At 42.1% G+C, this 25,261-nt stretch overlaps 1 protein-coding gene across 1 annotated transcript in view; it reads left to right on the forward strand.

Annotated features, from left to right (window-relative positions):
- Window positions 1–25,261, forward strand: part of LOC147712020 (glutathione S-transferase omega-1-like) — a 169,862-nt gene that overhangs the window by 120,099 nt on the left and 24,502 nt on the right. The window contains exons 3-4 of the mRNA XM_086922752.1: window positions 5,517–5,739; window positions 19,049–19,150. Of these exons, the coding sequence (XP_086778878.1) occupies window positions 5,517–5,739; window positions 19,049–19,150 (325 nt within the window). The remainder of the gene's footprint in view (window positions 1–5,516; window positions 5,740–19,048; window positions 19,151–25,261) is intronic.

Here is a 25,261-nt window from a genome sequence, read left to right on the forward strand (position 1 = left end):
ACTAAGTGATTTAAAAAAGTAAATCCTGACTGACCAGCTAAAATTTCAGAAACATGTAGAAATACAAGATTGTTTATGGTTAATAGTCTATTTAAGGCATTACCATACTCTGTGTGACCAAAATGAGAAACAATCTACCCCTCATCTTCCTGTATTCCACATACTGGCACATTAACCTTGTCACAAGGGTGGACGTTAAAATCCCCACTCCAAATTATATTGCAGGGTTTAGTGCAATTGTCTTGCAAGTCATCAATATCTCTTTCTAAAGGGGCCAACACCTCTGCTTGATTGCTTCCAAAATTATTATTAGAAAAATTAATAAGAGGCCAACAATAATACATACAATACTCTATTAAAATATTATGATAGTAAGGTGACATATTAAAAAATGACTTCAGTTCAAGAGGAAAATCATTGGAAAGTAGGGTCAATAAACCACCCTTAGCCCAAACAGAAGATGATGATATGGCCGAAGTTTGTAAAGAACGATACCCATTCAGATGTATTGGATCAATCTCTGAAGTCTCTTGGAGGCACACTATATCTTTAGATGTCAACAGAGACGGCCATTCTATATTATTTTTGATTATAGCCAGCAATGTTCCAGGACATAGCCACTTTAGACCCTAGGAGATTCTCACAAGGTGTCGATCTCTGGGCCAAGTTCAGACTGTCTAACTGGATGCCTATTGGCACTTGGGGAGTTACAGAAGTAACAGTGAGCAAAGCAGACCCTTTTTGTAGTTCTATACCACCATCCCCATTAGGTAATATATTCTGGTCACCCAGTCCGTCACAAGTAGTCATTCTTTCTAATGCAGCAAACCTATTCCTAAAAGGAAAAGGTGAAACTAAGGGAGGAAGAGGTTGGTTAAACGGGTAACGAGAAGGCTTCCAAATAGTATGTAATCTAGAAATAGGAGGCTGAGGTGAGGGATAAGGATCATAAAAGAAACCCAAAGGAAGGGCAAAAATTTCAGAGTGAAATAATGGCATACTTGGTAAGCCAACTAATAGCTCGCCCACGATATGACGATTATCAAGATTCAGTACAATGCAATCAACTTTAATAGTTTTAGGCGCTCTTCCTACAGAAGTAACCCTCCTAGCCATAATAATATTTGTATGCGCTTTAAACTTTTCTCCTAAGCAGTTAGATAGCCATTGTTGGGATTTATGTATTAACTGCTCCGTGGTTTCTATCGAGTTTGGTTTCAGTTCTGGAGCATTAGCTAAAACTAAAACATACGGCTGCTGGCGGGAGATCTAACCTTCCTTTAGGTTTTCCAGCTTCAGCTAGGTACTGAGGAGTGAGGTTTTGTAATTCTCGAGCCTGACTCCATTTTGTTCTGTGCCACCATTTTGTGTTGCCCTCACGTAGGCCTGTGAAGGTAAGCTGGCGAACAAAGTGGCCTGGCCTTCTTAGTTCATGTATGCATTAACTAGGTTTCTTTTTGACTCTGAAATGAACTGTAAGAAACTGACCTCTTCACCTGAAACTGACCTCGCAAAGCCAATTTCCTTGATCGGTCTTTGTCTGAGCTTGCCAATCAATGTTCAGGACATCGTTAACTTTTAGTTTTCTTGTACATGCCTTATCTTGTTCAGCATCTGTTACTGTTTCTTTTTTATGTTTCTTCATTACATGGGTTATGCTTTCAATTATGGGTTTGTCCGGCTTGTGGAGATTGAATTTGGGACATTCCTAATAATTAACTTTTGGGTTGGGATACTGTAAATTGAGTTTTTGTTATGTGATACTTTGTTTGAAAATGTACCTTATTGGCTAGAATTTTGTGCAGTGGGTGTACATTTATAATGTAAATATTGGGTATAAAAGCAACGTCTCGCCTTAGTAAAATGAGCAGTCTCCTGAGAATTTACACTGTGATGTATTTCTAGGATCACTGTTACTAGCTGCAGCTAATAAACTTGGGCTCTGATGCCATCCAGAAGTATTCCGTGTCTCTGTATACCAAGACAGGTGAACTCGAAGATCTTAGGCGTGCCACTGACGCCGCTGGGTTAAACCCTGGTTCTTCAACAGCTCCCCTTCCTGAGGAAGAGGGTCGGTGTTTTCTATCCCAGGGAGTAGGGGAAATAGAAGGGCTAAAATAAGGGTGGGTGTCCGTGGTACCATTAGATGTTTGAGGTTCACCACATGACCTAGTGCAACCAATATTCTCACTATTACAGAGTGCCTGAGTCTGACAAAGACTATTCTGTAGGGTGGTTCTCAACATTTTGGACAGTTCACGAACAAAGCCCGGCAAAGCAATAGACAGCCTTGCTGTTTGTTTAAATTCACAACTTCCCAGGCTATCAGTAGCCATGTTGGGCACCTTAGGGGGCACCCTACCTGGTTGAGGATTAAACCTCACTTCGTCTGTTAACACAGAAGTATTAAGGGGGCCTGATTCGGAAGATGAGAAGCCTCCAGAGAAGATATTTTTTTTCCTCTATTTAGGATAATTTATACAATATGGGATTTAAAAGTACAGTCACCATAGTCTCTATCTTTTTCAATAAATCAAAATCATGAGCATGGTCGTTGTCCAAATGGGGTTGGTTGGTAGTTTGATTTTGCGTAGTAGATCTAGTAGATCTTCGTTGTAATGAAGGTCCTAAATCCAATCCCTGGGTCCCAGTGTGTCTCTTTGCAGGCCCTTTTTAATGTTTTTTTTGTTTTAGAGGGCCACCTCCCTTTCTTTTCCTAGACTTTGCGTCTGAATAGCTACTCTCCACTTGGACAGTCATTAGTTGCTCCTGAGTTGCATTGCAGCGTTCAGCTAAAATATCAATAGATGAGGACAAAGTCGCCACTGGAGCTATGGCAGAGCTGGATTCGCCTATTAGTTGCCCAGAGTTCAATTGATCAGTGGCTAGGTTTCCTCCACCTAAAGAAGAACGTTTATGCATAATCAGTGAGTCCAAGGCATGCCTTCTCTCGATTAGCTCAATTTCATGAGCAAGAACAGATTCGGCCCTCGTTAAAAAGGATTCCAGGGTCCTAACAGGTCCAGGCCCTTGCTTTTCCTTAAAAGCCTTCCTGTTACTCATTTTAGTCATAAATAGTAGTCAATAGTCAGACTTCAAAGAATAAGAGGGTTATGCCTTCAATACCCTTCATCACCTCAAGTCCAATAAACAAATATAACCAATAAAAGAGGGCTACAGTGGCCAAAAGTGACGATGTGCGCAGTAAAGTGCAATTGTTATCCACCACACTCAACAGGAGAGGGGGATGGGGAGTCCCCAGCAGTTCATATAGTTAATATGTGGATAAGCCTACCGCAGTAACTCTCATCCTGCGGATAAGCAGTTAAGATGCGGAATAGGGCCAAACGCCTCCCTACCTTCTCCTTGGGTGTTGGGGGATCTCCAAATATGCACCAACAGAAAGGGAAGGTAGACACTGCGCTTGACTATGAATATGGTGAAGATCTCCAATATCAGACCAAGAGGGCAGGCCCAGCCCAGCCTCTTCTGGGCTATGACGGGCGCAGAGGGTTCCGCCCTTGGCCCGAGATTTGCCTGGGTGTGGCCCTGGCACGCCCACGTGCGTCCCACGCTGCAGGCGCCACGCTGTGTTTTTAAAGCACCTCCGGTGCAGAAAAAAGCGTCAGCGCCTCGTGGCACGCTATGCAGCCTTCTCAAAGGAGTCTGGCAGCTGGTGCTGAGTTGTGGTGTCTCGCGCTGCGGGAGCCACGCTGTGTTTTTAAAGCACCTCTGGCGCAGGAAAAGCGTCAGCGCCTCCTGGCGCCTGATGCAGCCTGGTCAGAGGAGTCCCCGACTGGTGCTGAGTTGCGGCATCCCGGGCTGTGTTTTTAAAGTGCCTCCGGCACTGCAAAAGCGTCAGCACCTCCTGCCGCGCAATGCAGCCTGGTCAGAGGAGCCCCCCACTGGTGCTGGCAGCTGGTGCTGAGTTGCGGTGCCCCCATCCAGTCAGAAGCAGGTAAAACAGGTTTTAATTCCAGCAGTCAGAACATACAATATGACGCTTTTCGACCTAGATTTGGTCTTAATTATATGTTTAGTAGTCAAATGTAGCAATATTATGTGTTTAGAGGAGTTCTGACAACTATTTTGCCCGGTGCCATCGCACCTGCTGCACCATTGACATCATGACCCTGTTGGCTGCAAGGCAACTGCACAGATTTTTGGCTGCAAGGCAACTGCACAGATTTTAGGAATAATCTGGGTTTAGTGGGATCCCTAGAGCTTTTGGCCCCAGTGCTGGTGCACCTGCTGCACCATTCAAATCCAGTCCCTTTTAACTGCAAGGTTCCTGCACTTGTGGCTGCTGGTTTGGTAGTAAAATATAGCACAGCTCTTGTATATTAACTTTATTTTGAACGTGCAATGTTTATTACAACATTTAGAATTTGATCATAATGACCAAAAAGATCACGCTGAACTAAATCAATCTGATAATGTCTACAAAGTTCAAAGAAAGGTACTGAGGCATGAATAGGAAATGCCACAAACATTCTAAGGCTAAAATATCAGCTTTACACAACTAAGTAGTACAAAGCAAGCATCCCAGCATACTGTTAGAGGCTGTCTGCCTCTTCTGTAAGAAGAAATCTTATCTTGACAGTGAATGGGGCTTAAAGAGTGTGAACGCTTTAGTAGAAGTATTGTAAATGTGTGCAGCCAGGGGAATGAACACAGTAATTTGGCGGTGGGAACTGATAAGAGCCCCCTTTTAGGATATATTTTATTCAAGAGATTTTACAAGCACATCGCAAGTGCTGTGCAGGCGAAACCTACAAATAAATGTAGCTCAAACAATAAAACACTGATGTGCAAACGCAAAAGAAACATGAAAAGAAATATGTGTAAATGTGAAATGTGAACGGCTCTCATTCCTTACAAGAAAAGAAAGGGAGCAAATTAAAATGAATTTCTGGGTTAGTAACTACATGCCTTCAATTAGCCCCTTACTTTTTAGCTCTGAAAATGTAGTGGGGTAAGTGTGGTTGCTGGATTGTACAGAAGAGTGTCTGAGAGTGTCTGAAGGCCACATCTTCCTCGTGTATACACAATGGGTGCAGGGGAGCCCGGGCCTACTGTGGTCCTATACTGAAGCTTTTTGTTGGCCAAAAGCTTTACAATGATGTGAGCTGGAAGGCTGCCAATGCAGTATGACAGCTCCAAACATGCTCGACCCTTTATGTAGCCAGAGCTATTATAGCTTTCCTTGCCTCTGTCTAAAGATGTTCTTGGCAGTTCTACCCCTCTAATGCCATTGTGATCGCCTTGTGTTTGTAGGGGAGAGCTGGACTTCCTAACAATAAAGTGTTTTCCCCAGGGAACTCTGCAAGTACATATGAGATCCATTATTTGCATGTCCAAAAACTGAAATTGGGTTGATTTATTGACACTGTGTGTCGTGAGATAGGAGCTAACCCTACATAACCACCTTTCATCATAAGAAAATAAAAATATTTCCTGTTACCAGTAACATTTTATTATTAATAACCATTTAATTATGTTCTCCCCTTCCTTAGGTATGAAACCATCAATATAAATCTAAGAAGCAAACCAGAATGGTTCTTAAAGAAAGCGCCCTATGGCCTTGTGCCAGTATTGGAGACAAGTAAGGGTGACATCATTTATGATTCTCCAATCACATGTGACTATCTAGATGAAGCATATCCAGGCAAGAAGCTGACCCCTTCAGATCCATTGCAGAAAGCACAGCAGAAGATGCTTCTGGAGCACTTTTCCAAGGTACCTCCGGCTATCCACAAATGGTTTCCCTGGCTATTGACTTAAGAACTATTAAAATATAATTAATTTGCATTGCTATTCGTAACACTGAAAATCTGGTGTGGACACAGTACTTCTGACCCTAAGTTCGACACCCTTTTATGAGACATTAGCTGCCAAACGTGGCCACACTGGCCGACAAAGTAGTGACAGGAGAGCATCCAGAGCATCCCTCGGGGAGATGTTATGTTGGAAAATGGAAACTGGGAACTGGGTAATGCACATATTAACACTCCATACATCATTGACCAACCAGTGTTTTTACATCTGAGAAAGAAAAGTGTATTAATGCACATAAAGCTACAATCTTCCTATCGAATTATGACTAAATAAACAAGGGGAAAAAGTTAGCATACAAAATGCTAAACACAATAAAATTGGGAATAACAATTTAAAACCCTTCCTAAAGAGGTCTTTGTGGTGATCTGTATTATGCAATACCTCCTAGAACTCCATGATGTCACCTGTGGGTTCTTCCTGTACTGTACATTCTTCCCCAGTGTTCCCTGTTTGGCAGTTGCAGCTGCCCTGTCTCTCCTTCATGCTGGACGGCTCTCTTCTCTTCAATAAATCTCCTTTCAGCAGTTCCTGCCTCCGCCTCATCTTTACATTGGCGACTGAGGATGGTCAGCTGTTCTTCAGCTGTTGGATCTACTCACTAATCAACTCCTACCAAACGGTTTGGACTCTTGAATATTTCCCTGAAGTACGATCTACTTCCCTGTGAGTACCTTCTTTTTCAAACATTTATACCACGTTTCATATTAGAGAGCCGTCGCAGCCAACAGACTCTTTTTCCACCATTTATCTCGTTTTGCGCATCAATCAAACGAGTTCTCACATCCAGCGCTTTGTCAACCACTACTTTGCTTCGCGCTATATTTTCTTTTCCTCTACCAGCGCTACACCTCACCTGCACTCCCTGTCTCTTCATCGTCTAAAATCAAGTCCTACCGAGTGCTGTCTGTGTCTTCGTTGTTTCCATCGGCGCCGCATATTTCTCCACTCCTTGCTCCGCCACCTCCGAGCTCCGCCACAGAGTGATGACGTAGTGGAATCCCTCCACTTAGCGTCATCACGCTTCTCGTCTGCCTATCAACCAGCAAGACGCCCAGCGCCAGCACGCGTCTCCCCAGCAACCAACCAGACGCCCAGCGCCAGCACTTGGTTTCCTAGCAACCAGCAAGACGTGTACCTGTCACCACGTCATAAAGCCTTCACGTCTTTTCCTGTTTACTCTTTCTTGACTTTGCCAGCTGTCGACTTTAACCTACGTGACTCAACCATACAGCTGACATTACCGATGCGCACTTTGAACTCACAACTCCGAATCCCTCTGATGCGCACAGTTTCAAACATTTCATCGGATTTACTCGTTTTCTGTCGGATTTACTCGTTTTCAGTCCACGCTCATTATCGCGCTCAGCTTTAAATAATTTTCTACGCTGATGCGCACAGCTTTAATTTCTTTACACGCTGATCTACATGGTTCTATCACACCGGTCAACAATTCTACAAGGAGGCAAATCTCGCGCTGACGCGCACAGCTTTAGCTCCACCTAATTTTCTTCACCAACTCGCCGGAGTATCCAGTATCTTCACGCTGACGTGCACAGCTGCTGCACGCATTTCTCTCTACACGTTGATGTGCACAACAGCTGCACGCATTCTTTTCTACACGCTGATGTGCACAGCCACTGCACGCAATTTCTCTACACGTTGACGTGCACAACTGTTGTACTTTTCTACACGCTGATGTGCACAGCCACTGCACGCAATCTCTCTACACACTGACGTGCACAACTGTTGTACATATTTTTTTTTTATTTTTTATTTATTTTATTATTAACACGCTTATCTGCACGCATTTTACCTCCAACAATAAGACCAAACCATATTTACAACATTTTTTTTTATTTAAAGGAAAATTGAAGATCTCACAATGCAAAGTGTATCTCCTCCTGCTCCTTTTCTTCAGACTCCTGGAGACCCTCCTCTTGAATGGAAACTTTGGTTGAGATCCTTTATGGCCTACCTAGGAGCGATTGATGGTCTTAGATACCGTGCAGAAAGGAAAAAAAGTCTTATGTATTATCATCTTGGTGTAGAAGGACAAAACGTTTTTGATCATTTACCGGTTTATGTTCCACCTACTGGCGAGACCCCTGACGAATTTGAAATAGCCATAGCCAAATTAGACAAGTATTTTGTTAAAACCAAGAACATGGTTGTACACCGTTATAAATTTTTTACTAGAGCTCAAAAACCCGAAGAAAGCATCGATACCTTTGTCACTGCCTTAAAAATACTTGCATCTAAATGTGAATTTGACAATTTCACCTCTCAACTTATCAGAGACCAGCTTGTCGCTCGGTGCTCTTGCAAACAAATACAAGGGAAACTTCTATCTTGCAAAGATCCCTCTCTTGACAAGGCTATTGATATAGCCAAAAGCATTGAAACATCCTTAGAAGATTCCAAACAATTAGAGGTTTCTCTTTCTAATACCTCCATCTCTGGTGCTGTGTCCACCAAAGTAGCCTTTCCCACCAAATCTCCCATTTCCATTCCTCGTGACTCTCGTGGCTATTTCAAAAGAATGGGTAACACCAGTTTTAGAAGACCTTTCATACCTAATAGACAATTCAGCCAAAGTACTTTCTGTTATAGATGTGGCTCTTCTTACCATGCTTCCAATTTTAAAAATTGTCCTGCTGCTAATCAGCAATGCACTCAATGTGGAAAAAATGGTCACTTTTCAAGGGTATGCATGAGAGGTAGAAGGGGCAATGTACGTAGTGTCATGTGTGAAAATGATTCTTTTCAAACTTCAAATCCCCTTGAGCTTTCTACTGAATTTTCTGAATGTGATGTGACCAATCAGGAATATGTCGTTGTAGTGAAAGACAATGACACTACTAGCCGTACTTTTCTTGTCCCTGATCCTGAAGTTGATGCCACTATTGACAATCACCATATCCTTCTACTGGTAGACACCGGGGCTCGCATCACTATTGTTTCCTTTGAGAAATATTCTCACCTTTGGCAAAATAAATGTCTACTTCCTCCTGATGTCCTTTCGGTGGCCTTTGAAGGAAGCAGAATCAACCTTCTGGGTTATTTCTTGGCCGAAATCTCCATTTTTAACAAATCCATAAAGGGGAAGGTCTATGTTGCCAAACGTGGTATCAATGTTCTAGGACTCATACATCAGGCAGAATTTGGTGTCACCATTAAACCTGGTTTACCCAACCCTGTATTCATTGAAAGGTGCAATCTCCCTTCCCTTGCATCTTCTACCCCAGTTTGCAACATCTTTAACAGTGAATTTTGGGAGCACAAGTACAAAAAATTTTTTGAAGATCGTTTAGGCAAAATTACCAATTTTCAACACTTCATCAAGGTCAAAGACGGTGTCTCCCCAATCAAACACAAGCTGAGGAACGTTCCCCTCAGTATCAGAGAAGATTTGTCTAAACACCTTAAGTCATTATGCGAGCAAGAAATCATCGAAAAAGTAGAATCCACATTATGGCTTTCTCCCATTGTTCTTGCCAGAAAAAGGTCTGGCGATCTCAGGATGTGTGTGGATTTACGCAGTCTCAATGAAGCTATCTGGGTCGATGGTTTTCCCCTCCCTCGCATTGAGGATTTGATAGCTAAAGTAGGCTCTTCCACCTGGTTTTCTAAACTTGACCTAAAGGCAGCTTACCACCAGATTGAGTTACATCCACTCTCTCGACACCTCACTGCTTTCGTAACTCCTGATGGAGTTTTTCAATTTCGTCGCCTTCCCTTTGGTTTGGCGTCTGCCGCCGCTGTTTTTCAGCGTATCATGTCTGAAATGTTCGAAGACCTCTCTAATGTTGTCGTCTTCCAGGATGACATCCTTATCTTCACCCAAACTGAACACGAACATAATTTAGTCATCGACCAAGTTTTCAACATCCTGGAAAAAAGAGGTGTAACCTTACAAAAGAGTAAATGTGTGTTTAAAACTAGAGAAGTAGAATACCTCGGTCATACCATTTCTGAATGCGGTATTAAGCCCAGGCCAGGTCTAGTTAAGAGCATCATTGAAGCCCCTGCTCCCTCTAACAAAGAACAGCTTCTGTCCTTCCTCGGTCTTTGTGAGTTCTACTCCAAATTCATGAGAGACTACGCCAAGACCACTGAGTGTTTCAGACTTTTACTCAAAAAAGGTGCCACCTTCAGCTGGTCTGATGAGTGTGAGAAAGGTTTCCAGCTCATCAAAGAACACATTACCAAAGCTCCTGCTCTTCAACCCTTCAATGGCAACAGAGAAACTTTTGTCACCGTTGATGCCTGTGAATATGGCCTAGGAGCTGTCCTCTCACAACTTGCCTTCGGTAAAGAATTTACTGTGGGGTTTGCCTCCAGGACTCTTCGCCCTGTTGAGCGCAAATATTCTGTTATTGAAAAGGAACTGCTGGCCTGCGCTTGGAGCGTTGAAAAGTTTAAATCTTACTTATGGGGCAGACCATTTGTTCTTCAAACCGACCACCGACCTCTTGTCGACATCCTTTCCGGCAGAAATGTCAAGCGCACAACCGCACGGTTGGCTAGACTCTCCACTAAACTTCTAGAATACAACTTCAAAGTTGTTTACATTCCTGGGGGCAGAAACAAACGTGCTGACTGTCTTTCCAGGTTACCCATACAAGAACCTAACGAGAATGAGTGGGAAACAGAAATTGAAGAGTGTTTTGTGGCCAACATTTCACAAATCTCCATCTCTTTTGCTGAAAATGATTGGGTTAATGCTGTTGAGAATGATACTGTACTTAGGGATGTTGTCTCTTTCATACAGAAAGGTTGGCCCAAGGAAAAATCCCTTTCCCCTGAGCTCCAAATTTATTGGAAAATCAATTCCGAACTTTCCTTGGAGAGTGGTAAAATTGTTAGGGGCAATAAATTCATTCCTCCCTCTGTTTACCGGGAAAAAATTATTGCCGATGCTCATTCTGGTCATCTGGGTGCCACCATCACCAAAAGAAATGTCAGGTCAAATTTCTGGTGGCCAAGAATGGATAATCAAATTGTGGATGCTGTCAAACTTTGCACACGCTGCAATACTAGCGATAAAGTTCTTGTTTTGGAAGGTGTTTGTGATTCTGTTGTTCTCCCACCCAACAGAGCTTGGCAAAAAATTGGCCTGGATTTTCTGGGTCCATTCCATGTTCTTCCCAACACCTCCAAGTATTTCTTGGTCCTTGTCGATCATCTTTCTAGGTGGGTTGAGGTTGAACCTATCAATGTTCCCAATTCAAAGAGTGTTATTGATTGCTTATCCAAAATTTTTCTGAGGGAGGGTTGTCCAGAAGAAATCCTCACTGACAATGGGGTTCAGTTTATCTCCAAGGAAATGAGTGTTTTTCTGAACAATTGTTGCATCAAACACACTAGGACTCCCTTGTACCACCCTCAGAGCAATGGCAAAACCGAGAGGTTCAACAGAGTTATTGTTGAATGTGTACAGGCCGCCTTCAATTCCAGTAGCTGTATTTTCCAAGCTGTAAAAGATCTTGTATGGTCTTATAGAATTTCCCCACATGTTGCTACAGGCTTCTCCCCTTTTGAGTTGATGAGGGGAAGGAAAGCTTCTTCCCAAGCTTTTCCCTTTTGGATGGTCAAGAGTATCCACAAAGGTTGTGATTTGGAAGTGGCATGGGACTGTGCCAACAAGAAATCTTCCAGTTCTCTCCCTTGTGACGTGGGACAAGTTAAGAAGTCTTTTCATGGTATTCATGCTGGTGACTGGGTCAAGATTAAGAATCCTGTTACCGTTAAAAAAGGTCTTTCCAAATTTCTCAACTCCCAACAAGTTGTGGAAGTTCGCAAAAATGCTGTCAAATTGTCGAATGGAAATTGGTGGAGCACTTCTCGTGTTGCCAGAGATCCCTCTCGTGCTACTCGTGCAACTGTTCCTACCCCCAATGTCCAAGTCGACAATGGTTTAAGGAAAAGCTCTAGGTTGATTGTAAGACCCAACAGATTTCATGACTATGTATGATTTACCGTTCATTGTTGTTCTATCTTGTTTTTTTTTTAGAAAGGGGGGAGGTGTGTGGTGATCTGTATTATGCAATACCTCCTAGAACTCCATGATGTCACCTGTGGGTTCTTCCTGTACTGTACATTCTTCCCCAGTGTTCCCTGTTTGGCAGTTGCAGCTGCCCTGTCTCTCCTTCATGCTGGACGGCTCTCTTCTCTTCAATAAATCTCCTTTCAGCAGTTCCTGCCTCCGCCTCATCTTTACAGTCTTGCAGATAACCAAGGTACAAAGCACCTACTCTGAAGATTAATCACAGGTAAGAACTAGCACCATGAACCCAGTCACTTGACATTATCTTATAGGTACAAAGTGTGCGCCTGCAGGCCTTAACATTGAAAACCACAATATCCCTAAGTAGGCCCATTTCATCAAAATTAACTCTTCACGATTAACAGTTAGTTCTACCAACTTTGCCAAGATAATCACAATTAAAAATGCCCCCTGTCTTTTACAATGCATTCAACATTGTTAAATTAAACACACATCCTTTAACACCATTGGAATATTTACTTAAGACCTGCGTCCAAAGAGACTAATTACAGTTTTCAGGTAGACAGAATGCATTTATACATGAATCATCAGCCCATCACCTGTGGTACAAACAATATTATGTCCAGACCTGAAAGAATACTTGTTTACAATGGGTTGTCACTGGAGAGCTAAGCAAAATTCAAACAGGACTCGCCACCCCTGTCATGTTTACCTTGGTTATCTAACAGTTCTCAGGACTCTGATACTTCTACCAAGGTCAGCCACCCCAGGGCCTTTTCAAATTTACTTTCTGGCTGGCAGCTCTGCACAAGTGTTCCCCTATTCCTGTGACCACCAACCACCATCAACATCTTCCACCATCCCGTAGCCTCCTGAATGCCAGACGTGGTTCATTTCAGTTCTTTGCCCTCCTTGCACGGCTTTGGTATCCTTTTCTAGATGGAGCCTGATGCAGGGCCCACTGCCAACACCCTTCTCCACATAGAGTTGCAGATCCTCCAGCAGAGTTAGGATCCAAATCCCTTGCACAGCCTTTCAGTCTCCAGGTAGCTGGGCTAATGACTTGACTAGGCCGGACCTTCCTTGAAGGATACAGACTACAGACAGCTTGCAATCCCCTTCACACTAGCAGACAGTTTGACCCAGTGGAAAGTAAGCCAGCTGTGGAGATCCTGGCTCTGGTGCTCAAGCAATAACCGCCCATCCTGCTGAATGAGTTCTGTCACTGGTGCATGCAAATCTGGCAACCTAACCTGGCCTGAGTTTCTACCCAGTATAAATCCTAGTTTGGAAACAACAGTATGGATTCCAAAGATCCATCGCTAGAACTGGTTTAATGCAGATCCTATGTGCATATATGTATCCCTCCCAGACTGGTCACACCACTGTATTTGTTCTCTAGAGTCTGGGAGGAGGGTGTTGAGCTGGACGTTCCTTGTAATTTAAATCCAAAACAAAGTCAAAAATGAGCTAAGGACTTTCCCACTCAGTTACTACACAACAGTAGTAGGCAGAGCTCTTGGGGAGTTATTGGGGAAGAATGAAGGAGAAAAGGAGTAGGGACAGCCCTGCACATTAAATGGGCTCCTGGCTCCCCCATTTCCTTTTGCTGATGTCTGATCTACTCCAGAAGGCCACAGGAGTGCTGAACAATCTACTTGCCTGTCTGGTAGGCTCTCTATATCCTCTGCTTGCTCCCTACTCACTCCACCGCTGTGTCCTGTAGCCTTAACATCTGTCTACTAGACGGTTTCCCCATGCCTCCTCCTCCCTTTTGATCTCAGCCCAGTCAAGAACCATCTACACCATTATCACCTACTAGGGAGTTTCCACATGCCTCTCGGTGTACAAAAATATTGGAGGCTTCAAAAGTGTGCAGGTACAATTGGATATTTGAAGCTAACAGTGATGCATGAAAAATAAAATAAAGCTACTAAGGCCATCAAGGAAATTAAGGCAGGATTTCAAGGTGCTTCTGAATGAAAACGCAAGCTCGGAGAAACGCAAAATCAATTTCAGGAGTATTTGTTCAAAACCTTCCAAATTGGGCTCAAGGCCATGCCATCCCAAATTTGTTTGCTAAGTAATGAATCCCAGGAGTCCTGGTTTCCCACTCCTCCAGGTAAAGCAGGAGACTTAGCCTTGCAAGCATTGATCAACTTGGAGTGCTCATTTTCTAAGCCTCCCACCAAGCATGAAATGCATGAAACGCATGAAAAGTCATCCATGCTTTCCCCTATGCACATTGTTTCATCGGACCCCTCTATCTCCTCAAACATCGGCTCCCAGCTAATTAATTGTAAACCAACTCCAAGCAAGAGCCTGAAACATATTATCCACCCATTACTTCCTCAGCCTTTAGCAACTATGGACCTGTATGTCCCCAAAACCCAGCCGAAGGCAAGGGAGAAACCCAAGGAGACAAAATATGATCTTTCATCCGTACAATCTAAGACCGAGGAACATCTCTGCATCAGTGGAAAAGCTGGAGTATGACAAAGTACCTCAACACTATTTACCAGCTGTGGACTAAAAGATCAGAATCAATACAGCCCGCAAAAGGACAGCTGGGGTCCAGACAACGAGGAAACCAGCAGGAAGGTCTTTATGGTATGGTCTTTGGGAAATCAACGTTATCAATCTATCCTCCTGTGGCACAGGGCAAGCAGGAGGTTTGTTAAAGCACAGTGAGGTTTGTGATGATGAGCTGTGTAGTAAGGGGCTAAAAGAGGAGTCCAGGCAGAAAGAAGAGACAAATGGCACACTCACCAGTACTCATAATTCCAACATTGATGATATAAAGGAGGACTCTTGGTTATCCATCTTGCCCATGACCCAATTCACATGGGAAGCCCTCAACTTTCACTCCAAAGAAGTAGCAATTCAAGTGGATCTACTAAACATGCTGGCATTGTATGTCACTGTAGTTCATGTTAAACCAGAAACAGTCCTACACGCTTCATTTCCATCAACAAGGCTGGCCAATGTCGATCCGAAGGACTGCTCATGCTCTCCTCTTGTAGAAAAATTAGGTACACTACTGAGCATTCTGCAATCCATATACATAAGGAACAGATGAAAGTGAGGTCAGAGTCTCTTACGGCTGACTTTCTATTTCTTTAGAAGAGGATGGATCTAGTTCGCTTCTCCTCAAGCTCGAGGTTATCAGGACAAAGCTATTACCCACCATAGATTATGGTTGTGGATCACTTATGTCTATTACCCCTCCTGGTGAATAGGCCATTAGCCAGGACTCTCCAGCTATCTCTTCCCTGGACTTTCCTTTCAATCTAACTCCAGGTTTAACCGATCTCCTTGCTGTCAGACTAGAGGCCTCGACATTAGGCGTTTCTTCTTTTCCCTTGAGTGTTCCACATGAGGTGGTGTTTGATGCAGGTTTGTGGCGGGTGTGATCTACCCAGCACCAGTGTCTTTTTATGATTTCTTCATGAGCAGGGAGTTAGAAAGTCTGTTGCCATAGGTCGTTATTGGTGATGGTGTTTGGCTATCGGATCTGGAGAATTTTCCTCTGGTGTTGGTGAAGGTCTGGACTTTGTTGGTGGTGGTCACTGTTGTGCTCTGAGTTTCTGCTCCATACAACTGATTTTGCGTTGGTGTTAAAAAGCTTGATCTTAGTTTGCAGCATTAGATCCTCGGAGCACCAGATCTTCTTTAGCTGAATGAGGCAGTTCTTGCTTTGCTGATTCTTGCCTTGACGTTGGTGTCTGTGCTGCCCTGCTTGTCCGTGACACTGCCCAGGTAGGTGACTGTCTCAGCCTCTTCCAGTGCATCGCCTGCAAGAGTGACTGCAGTATTGCTGGCCATGTTAGCATTATGGATCTTGGTTTTCCTATGGATGTTGAGGCCAAGCTGTGCTGATGTGGCTGCCACTTTGCTGGCTTTCTCTTGCATCTGCAGATGGGTATGGGACAGTAGAACCCGGTTATCTACAAAGTCCAGGTAATCGAGCTGCATCCAAGGAGTCCACTGGATTCCATTTCTTTTCTTTACTTTCAATGTATTCATGATCCAGTCTATGCCCAACAGTAAGAGAAAAGGAGAGAGCAAACAACCCTGGCAGAATCCAGTTCTCACTTCGAAGGCTTCCGTGAGTTGTTCTCCATAAACTATCTTGCAGGCCATTCCCTCGTTAAAGTTTCTGATGCTTCTTATGAGTTTATTTGGCATCCCGTATTGGCGGAGGAGTTTCAAAAAGGTCTCTCTGTCCATGCTGTCGAATGCCTTCTCATAGTAACTGTAGTTGACATAGAGGGGGGAGTTCCATTCTATCGACTGCTCAATGATGATTTGCAGTGTTGCAATTGGGTGTGTGCAATATCTATCTTTCTGGAAGCCAGTTTGCCTGTCTCATAATTGAGTGTCGACTTGTTTCTTCATTCTGTTCAGGATGACTCTGTTGAACACTTTGCCTGGGGTTGATAGAAGAGTTATCCCTCTGTAGTTTGTGTAAGGGCTCGAGTCACTAAGCTTTAACACTTACAGGCAGTTCTTTCGACTAACCTGAATGTCTTGCCTGCTCAAAACAGAATGGAGTTGGACTTGTAAGTTAAAAATATGCAAGACAAGTAGCTTTTGTAAAATTCTGCCACAAGGTGAGACAGCACAGAAAGACTCACTAGATCAAAGACTCTTGATTGAATTGACTACGAGCAACTTGAGGGCCCTAACAGTGACAGCATTAAGTCTTTATAAATAAAAGATTTGTAGGAACTCTTAATCTCATTTCAAGCCTTCAGGAAACATGTTCACAAAATAATGCATGAGTTTTCACTGTTGGAGGATAAAAGTAACTTCTCAAAGCGTGCTCACTCATGGATAACTATTCAGTCCTATAAGCCTTCAGCACATCAAGAATACCTAAGCTCCACTTATCCACTACATAAAAAATGGAAATAATGTATCTGCGCTTGTGCGATTTCCTAACTTCAGACCTCTGTTCGAAATGGCTTGTTAACGGAATCAGTAAATCCAGTAGGGGCTGCAATCAAGTTCTTGAAACAATTACGCACATCATGTGCATTTGCACAGCTTACTTAACAGAGCTACGACAATTTTTACGGCAATCCTTTAATATACTGGTAGTGCTGACCTGTTGACAAGCAGTTATAGCCTGTTTTAATGGGCGCAATATAAGACAAAAATTGCAGATAATCGAATTTGTAAGACAGGTCATAAAAAATGTCAAAAAAAACCAACTAATGGAATTTTAATGCCCTGTGTGTATATTGCCATTGTCCTTATTTTTATGTTAATACTTCCTGATGAGCTCTTTAAAAAATCTTTCAAAAGCACCTTATGTTGTATGAGTACATTTTTTGTCGTATTGGTCACAATATAATACCTCCTGACTTGGATTTTATGATGTCTTTTGACAGTAATCTTAAAGACTACTTTTTACTGGGTTCCTTCTTGTACATGCAGTGATTTTTATTAACTATAAGGGCAATTTAAGACAACATTTTCAGATGATCGAATCTTTGTGTCATATCATAAACAAACTACATAAAAAAAGCAAATGAACTTTAAGACCCCTGTGTACATTGCTGTCGGTTTTGTTTTAATGTCGACATTTTCTGATGAGTTCTGTAAGTGCCCTTTACAAATGCACTTTGTTTCATGAGTAAATCTGTCGTTGGAACTGGTTGCATAAAAATATCTCCCGATGTGTATTTTAAAATGTGTATTTTATATGGTTTTAAGACAATAGTTTGGAGCTTTTAATTGTAACATTTTATCTTTCTCTATATTATTTTGGTTTCTGCTCTTTGTATTGTTGATGATTTTAATTAATCAAACAATAACAAATTATTTGGGTTGGAATCTTTTGCCTGCAACATCACAAAAAACTGTAATAATAAAGAAAAGCATCACAATGAAGCAGGAAAAAGACAAAATATTTATGCAGTTTGCTGTGGTCCAATGTTACAGCTTATCAAAAATGGTTGAGCTGCTTGAAATATACATGTTTGATAAAATGTACAGATTTATGAAGAAGATTTTGTAATCATGCCATGAATGATATTTCCTTAAAATCACATAATTCTAAAATATATGGATAGTATAGACATGCCCCAGGACACGAAACATCTAGAAAAATACAAGTTCCCAAAAAAGATTTTGAAATATGTATTATTGCTGTGTGTAGGATGCAATACCTTGGGCCCGATTCACAGAACTAACTTAAGACAAAATCTTAAATTTACTACCATTTTGGTACTCACAGAAGGCACTTACTCATTTCAGTATTCACAGAAGTTAGGAGTCCTAACTTTAGGACTCCTAAATGCCTTCTATGAATACTGAAAGTCTTAAAGTTAGGATTTTTCTCAGTTTAAGAGTAGTAAAGTTAGGAGTCCTAACTTTTCTACTCCTAAATTGAGAGAAATCCTAATTTTAAGACTTTCGGTATTCACAGAAGGCATTTAGGAGTCCTAAAGTTAGGAGTAATTGAGTAAACCACTAAATGCACATGTTGAAATACAATTCACAAACGCTTACTTAAGCCTTTCTTGAAGAATCTCTAGGTGTCTCAAGATTTACCCCATGCAGGGTTTAATAAGTATAGAATAGGGAATGGTATACATCAGAGATGCTCCATAAACTTGCAATATGCCCAAGAGCAAATTTTTATGAAGTAGACAAAAAGCCATTACTATGGCTAAAGTTTGGGTACCAGGTGACATGGTCCCAAAATGTCATAATCAAAATACAGTCTGATATAAATATTTCCTTACCATCAAAATCAAACAGATTGCCCAATTAAAAACTCGTAGAAGTCTGCCTACACCCAAAGTTACAATGTTTTTGAAAACAACATTTAGGACACAATGTAATAACATATAAAAAGACCAGGTAGGTACTTTCTGCAGATTTGAGCACTGGTCTGTGTGTTTACAAGCATAGGTTTCATTTTGGAATCATTTGTATTGTGAGAGCAATAATTATCTTTATTGTTAATAATTTGGGGTATTTTATTTGTAGGTTGATGGCAAAGAGTTTAAGTCAACAACTGTATTGTTTTAATAATGTTCATCATGTGCCACATGCAAATGAAAAATATATTCGATGTTCTCGATATCTGCTGGACTGTGGCGTGAAAATCATTTAGCTGTGTGTCATTTACAGCATATCACCTGTGTTCTGTGGCATGCTTCAAAATAACATGGCTCTTTTTGCTTGCAGCTTTACCCACTCACATATAAGGTTTTCTCTGCAATAAAAAAGGGAGAGGATGCATCTGGAATAAGGGCAGAGTTCGCCTCAAAGGTCCTGGAGTTTGAGGAGGTAAGGGCTGCCTGTCCAAATGTGAAGAACAGTCTTAATAATGCCTTGTCACAAATGCTGAATTTCTTTTCTTGTTCATTTTGTGGTGGGTGACTTATTAGTTGGACCCCATAGGGATATGTGAGTAAAAGGTGCAAATGTATATTGAGATCCACCTCAGGGAATTTAAAGAATACTTAGTGGAACTGAAAAAAGCCTATAGTCAAAAATAGGACTTGGGAGCTATGATTTACAAATGCTCCCTAAAGTTGTAGACTGAAAGTGTAAAGGTAAAATATGCCTACAAACGATTTGTATGGGAGGTAAGCTCTGTGACTTTTATTTCGTTTTTATATTTATTGAGTAGTTTGACACCGAAGATTGCAAACCAACTATTTAGCAATAGTAGAATGGGGGATGGTATTCCAGCCTTCTGGAATTCACATATCCATGGGGCTTTAGGCAAGCTATCCTTCTGGTAGTCCTTGTACATCGCACAGATCCGTTTTTTTCCCCAACTGGAGCTGCAAACAGTTGAAGAAATGGAAGCGAGCTAGGAGCTGGAGTGTTACGTTGAGGAGCTGACAGTGGTAAAAGACCTTGGAGATCGTTTTGCACCCTAGAACTGCAGAGGCCTCTCAAGATAATGTGATGCTCTTAAGGCTAGAGATGTGTGGCTCCACAGTAAGTGAGTGATACCAAAGGGGATGATGGACGGAGCGTTTGAGCAAATCAAACACTCACCCCCAGTCAACTGATCTGGGTTTAATCCATCACCGTTCTTTAGCCCACTCCACCACCCCAGTTCAGACATGGCCATATCCAAATCAGTTTGACCCTGTGCCTTATGGGAACAGTCCAGCCCGAACTGCCAAGCCATATCTTCCCTGGACTGCCATATGCATATGCATATGGCCATGTCTGAACCAAGATTAAACCCAGATCAGTTGACTGGGGGTGACTGATTTGCTCAAACGCTCCGTCCATCAACCCCTTTGGTATCCACAGTAAGTGAGGCTGATCTCGTACTATGAGAATTGTGAAGCAATAGATACAGCCAAAAGTTAGGATTTGGTAGCATATGTGTATGATGTATGATTGGTAACTCAGCAGTAATGGCAGGTTAATGCAACCGAAATAACATCCTATTGGGGGTGCTCTTCAGATTGCACAGGAGGCATCAGCTTCTCACAGTTTTAAGGGAAATCTTTAAAATGGGGACTATGATTAGGGGGAGTGTAGTACATTTGCCTTTCCTGTATGGTTACTCCAGATTTGTTATTTGTTTTTGGGCCATCATTTTGCTGGTGTTAGGACTTTGTGCACCCTGACACTACTATTCACTGCCATGGCCCTAAAATGGTATTAGCAAAATTGGTGTCACCCAATGGGCCTCTTTACCTTTCCTACAAGGTCATATTAGATGGTGCAGAAATGCACCAATGGCATGAGAGTTTTTATATCATAAGTGAGCTGCAGTGTATATTTACACCACCAACATATATTGCACATTTATATGACTGCTAAGGCGTCTAGGACAGCACAGAAGTGAGACGGAAAGGGGTTACAGATGTGCTCACTTGAAGGGAGAGCTGCTAAAGCCTGCCGGTGTATCAATGCTTCCCCCAGAATCGTAAATAGGGAAAGGGCTGGAAACTTTGGAAGATGGGAGAGTGATATCCGAGAACCACTAGTCTGCTAATCCTCATTGAAAGGAACTTCCTAATGTGTGGTTCCACTTTCGGGTAAAAAAAAAAGAGCATATTTAACTGCGCTGCACTCTCTGTTCTTGCTTTCTCCATTTCTGATTCCCCTTTCAGGCTAGACTTTGCCTGTGTGCTTAGGACTTTTCTCTATTGTCTGTTTGTGCTCCATCTTCCTACTACTGTGCGAAGAATGTGCTGCTCTTTGTTATCCTGGTCAACATCTGCCTTGGAGCAGGGTAGAAGATGCACTCTGAGCTTTACAATGTATAAGCATAAGATGCTTGCATATACACTAACTTTCTGGTATGTACTATTCGTACTCTGAATCCAGTCCATCAGAATCAGACAGGATACAAGCCTAACCATAACACCAGAACAATGCAGTTCTTACCAACACCATTCTACAACTGCAAGTGCTCACTTCCAGAGAGACATGGGTAAAGTTGAGATTCTTAGCGAATCAGCCTGTCTAGCAAAAGCTCGACAGTTTTCCAGGCCCTTTTAACAGATATAGATCATGCTTAGAACCCATTTCAAAAAATGGTTCAGGCCATTTATAAGATTTAGCATGAACCTGTAACAGCAAGTAAAGAGAAGCAGTTCCTGCTAAATTGTACTATAATATGTATTGGTCACCTCCTCCAACTTCGAAGAGTTCCACAGTGGTCACAGACTTCAAACCTATTCTGGGAATCATACTTAGTGGTGGCCCCTTCAGTCTCCACAGGGTTTTGGACTCCCTCATTCCTCTGAGCACCCACGGAAAAATACCCTAGAAACCCTTTACAGTTTTAATCTTTTCTGGCCAAGTGGCATTTGCATTTTTAAGACCTAACTATTTTTCTAGGAATGTGGCTATGGTCACCATCATTTTGTTGTACCTCACAAAAGACACTAAGGCATGGATGACTCCATTGATTATTTCAAAGAGCCCTTGCTTTTAACTTATGGATTGTTTATGCCACAACATAAGGCAGCATTTGGCAAACATCGAACTTATAATCAAGCCATTCTGACATCTTTACGTTAAAGCAAGGGTATCAAGAACTCATGCCCTATATCACTGTCAACAGCTTGTGACTGAGGCTGTATGGACTGATGAAGCAGCACCTTCTGTATGTTATCAGGGCTCAAAGAGGAATTAAAGGATAATCGCTCCTTAGTGGAGAACCTCCAAACTGTGAACTCAACACTGACAGACTTGATATTACAGACTGATGCGCAAATGATGCAAGAAAAAGACGAGAGAGTTGATTCGCCACCTGTGGCACACTCCCATTCTGACAGATGCAACCGAGGAATCGAAAGGTGAAGAACCAATAAAATTATGGGCTTATGGAACAGTGTCATTACCTGTTGGGGAACAATTCTGCTTGTCCCTGGTAGATAGAACTAGGTTGAGCGTTTGTGATATAAACCAGTCTGTCTCACCATGATCTCATGTTTTCCTACATGTACCCTAACCACTCCAGGGTTCCAGTTATTCTCCATTCTCTGGTAGATTCTGGTGCCTCTGGTTGATACATGAACTTTGTCTTAAGTACAACAGGCTATTTCAGTTGGTTTAAAGATGTACCAAATGACTTTAACACCTTCAACGCGGCACAAATTTTCGCGCTGTGCTGAAGGTTCTAAATAACGGGTGTGGTCGTGACGGAACGGTTCCGTCATAAGCACAGCCCAACCGGCGTTCGTGACAGAACCGTTCCGTCACAAGCATCGAAGGGGTTAAAGGAACAGCAGGTATATCTCTCACATCAGTGTTAGTACGTAAATAAACAAAACCCATGCTGGTGAGTACCTTTTGTGGACTCGTAGAAACACTTCAATTCAAACTAATCGACTCTCCGGCATTTCCTATAGCACTGGGAACCTCTTGGCTGAGGCATCATAATGACGTCATCGGCTGACACGTTCCAACAATTTCATTGCCTGCAAAGTAATGCCTACAAAAGTGGTATCCAAAGCTTGTGAAGTCTCCAACCCAGGAATGGGAGTATTTTGTCCTCCAAAAGGCAACATTACAGGGCCAGGAATGAGATAGACTTAAGTCAGGGGAAATTCCCAATGCCTATCCTTATTTCGCTGACATATTTAGCAATAAAGAAGTGACCAAACTTGCAGCTCATCAAGATTATCAAGGTGGCTATCACTTGCAGAATTCGAGTATTACAACTTCTTTCTCTACTCGTTAGGGACATTTCCCTTTTAAGGCATGCTTGGAATCCATCCATTTTTATATGAAAACCTCCCATATCTCGCTTCTAAGGTACCTTCATTCTCACACATAGTACATTACATAAAATAAACATTTTAAAATAAACATTTAGTAAAAGTAAAGGCAGACTAAAAATGTCATGCTAACTTAGACTGTCTGGCTCCTCCTACTTCCTACATTGGGCATAAAATAAGGTTAACCTCTACATTTCTCTCTATCTTATTATTATTTTTGTTTAGAGTTTTATATAGCGCAAACTAGACCCGAGACATCGGGTATCAGAGCGCTTTACACAGCGCCAGTTTCGTTACTGATGGACGCATTCATTTTTGTTAGGCACAGGGAGATTAAGTGATTTGCCCAGTATCACGGGATGTTGAGCATGGTTAACGATACTTGAACCTGGTTCCCCAGCGTCGACGTTGACCGCTCTAGCCGTAAGGCTACATCCTCATAGGGTCATAAACAAAATTCACACCCTGATTATTGGACCTCTTTAAGATCATTGGTAAATAGGGAGAGGGGTTACAGAGGAGCTCACTTAAAGGGAGGTCAACTAAAACCTGACATTTTATCTCCACTTCCCAAAGGAATGTTAGAAATAACCTATGCACACAGGAAAAGTTCAGTAGCAGCTGAGAAAAAGTAGAATGAGAACTAAAGCAAAGGGGGATATTTCTAATCTTGGATTTATTAATCCGATTCTAACAGAGAAACAGGACAAACCTTTGTTCCTCACCCATATAGAGAGAGTAGCAACAATCAAAATACTCTCTATGAGGTCTACACAGAGAGAATCCGGATGCACCACTGAAAACGGGACCCTCTGGATCCAGGAATGGAATTTCAGTTGGTTATATATGTGGTGGCAAAGATGGGACTGACCCTATGATTATCAAGGGAATCTGCTACCTCGAGACTAATGCTTAGAGGTGAACACAAATGTTAGGCACAGACCATTTCACCTTTAGGTGTTAGGGCTCCTCTTATACTTACTGCTGTGGTTAAATCCTCGAACGTTCTTGATGAGGAACTATCACTTAAATCACAAATGAACTCTGGCTTTCCAACATATTTGCAGGAAAGATCCTCCTGGCTGTTTTGTGTACTGTCTCACTTTTACCACACCAACAGCCTTTTTCAATTATGCTTTCATTCAATTATAAAGACTACAAAAAATCCTCTTAATTTAGGCCCTACACCCTTGCTCCTGCATATGAAGGTGCCAATCTGCCAGCAGCAGAAATTCCAGGGAATTTCTTCCCAAGGGAACTTTTTGCCGAACAGTATACAGTGGACAGTATACCAAGTTCAGAAGCCCCAGGATGCTGCTTGTATGTCGTGTCTACTCTTTCCTCTGTTTCCATAGAGGAGCCAGGCCTAACCACTAATACCACTCTGGGCGTGAAGTCTGCTATTTTCCCTCCATCTCAGCATGGACATGGCCTGGCACCCTCCTCCCAAGTCCAACATTACCATTGGTGGTGTCCATCTGTGCCTCTATGAGTTTAAGGAATTACAGGACCATTGTGAAATAGCACTGAAAAGCATTACATGTTTTGTTTCTCCTAGGAGAACCATATTTTCCTGTTCCTGTTTGGGAGAAGAGCAGGTTATGGCCCTTCCCACAGTCATTCTCTCTAGAAGTGGTCTATGCATTGACAAGGATACATAGGTTGTTGTGCACCTCTGACAAAATACATTTTAACGTTATTTTTGATTGCATTTCAGTGCTCGCTTCTTCAAATGTTTTCCTCAAACATATTTTTCCTTTAATTATTTATTTTGTTTTTGTGTATTTGCATGGTGGGTGTGCTGTTCAGTAAGGGAAATTGAAAGGGGCAACATAATTTTACTTCTTGGCTATACTCCTGCAAATGCTCAAAACCACCTGTGAGGCACATGTGGCTTAAGTGTCCCTATGCTTGATATGAATAAGATCCAGAAGTGCATACATATTTTGCGGTTTCGCAAAACCAAGCGATTCTCAAACACAGTATTTGTTACAAAAAATACCTGTGTGAAATGTATAATAATATTTTCTACTCACACAATGGTTTTTGCTACTCTTTCTGAGTCACAAATGGAAGGGGTATAAAGTAGATGTCCCCTTCCTATTTGAGAGTCAAAAAGCTATTTATATCTAAGAAACAGGGCAAAACTGGAATCTCTTTGTATGGATCACTTTGCATTTACCCGAGACCCCCA

The sequence above is a fragment of the Lissotriton vulgaris genome, chromosome 5 (assembly GCF_964263255.1).
Source record: "Lissotriton vulgaris chromosome 5, aLisVul1.2, whole genome shotgun sequence".
Lineage (NCBI taxonomy): Eukaryota > Metazoa > Chordata > Amphibia > Caudata > Salamandridae > Lissotriton > Lissotriton vulgaris.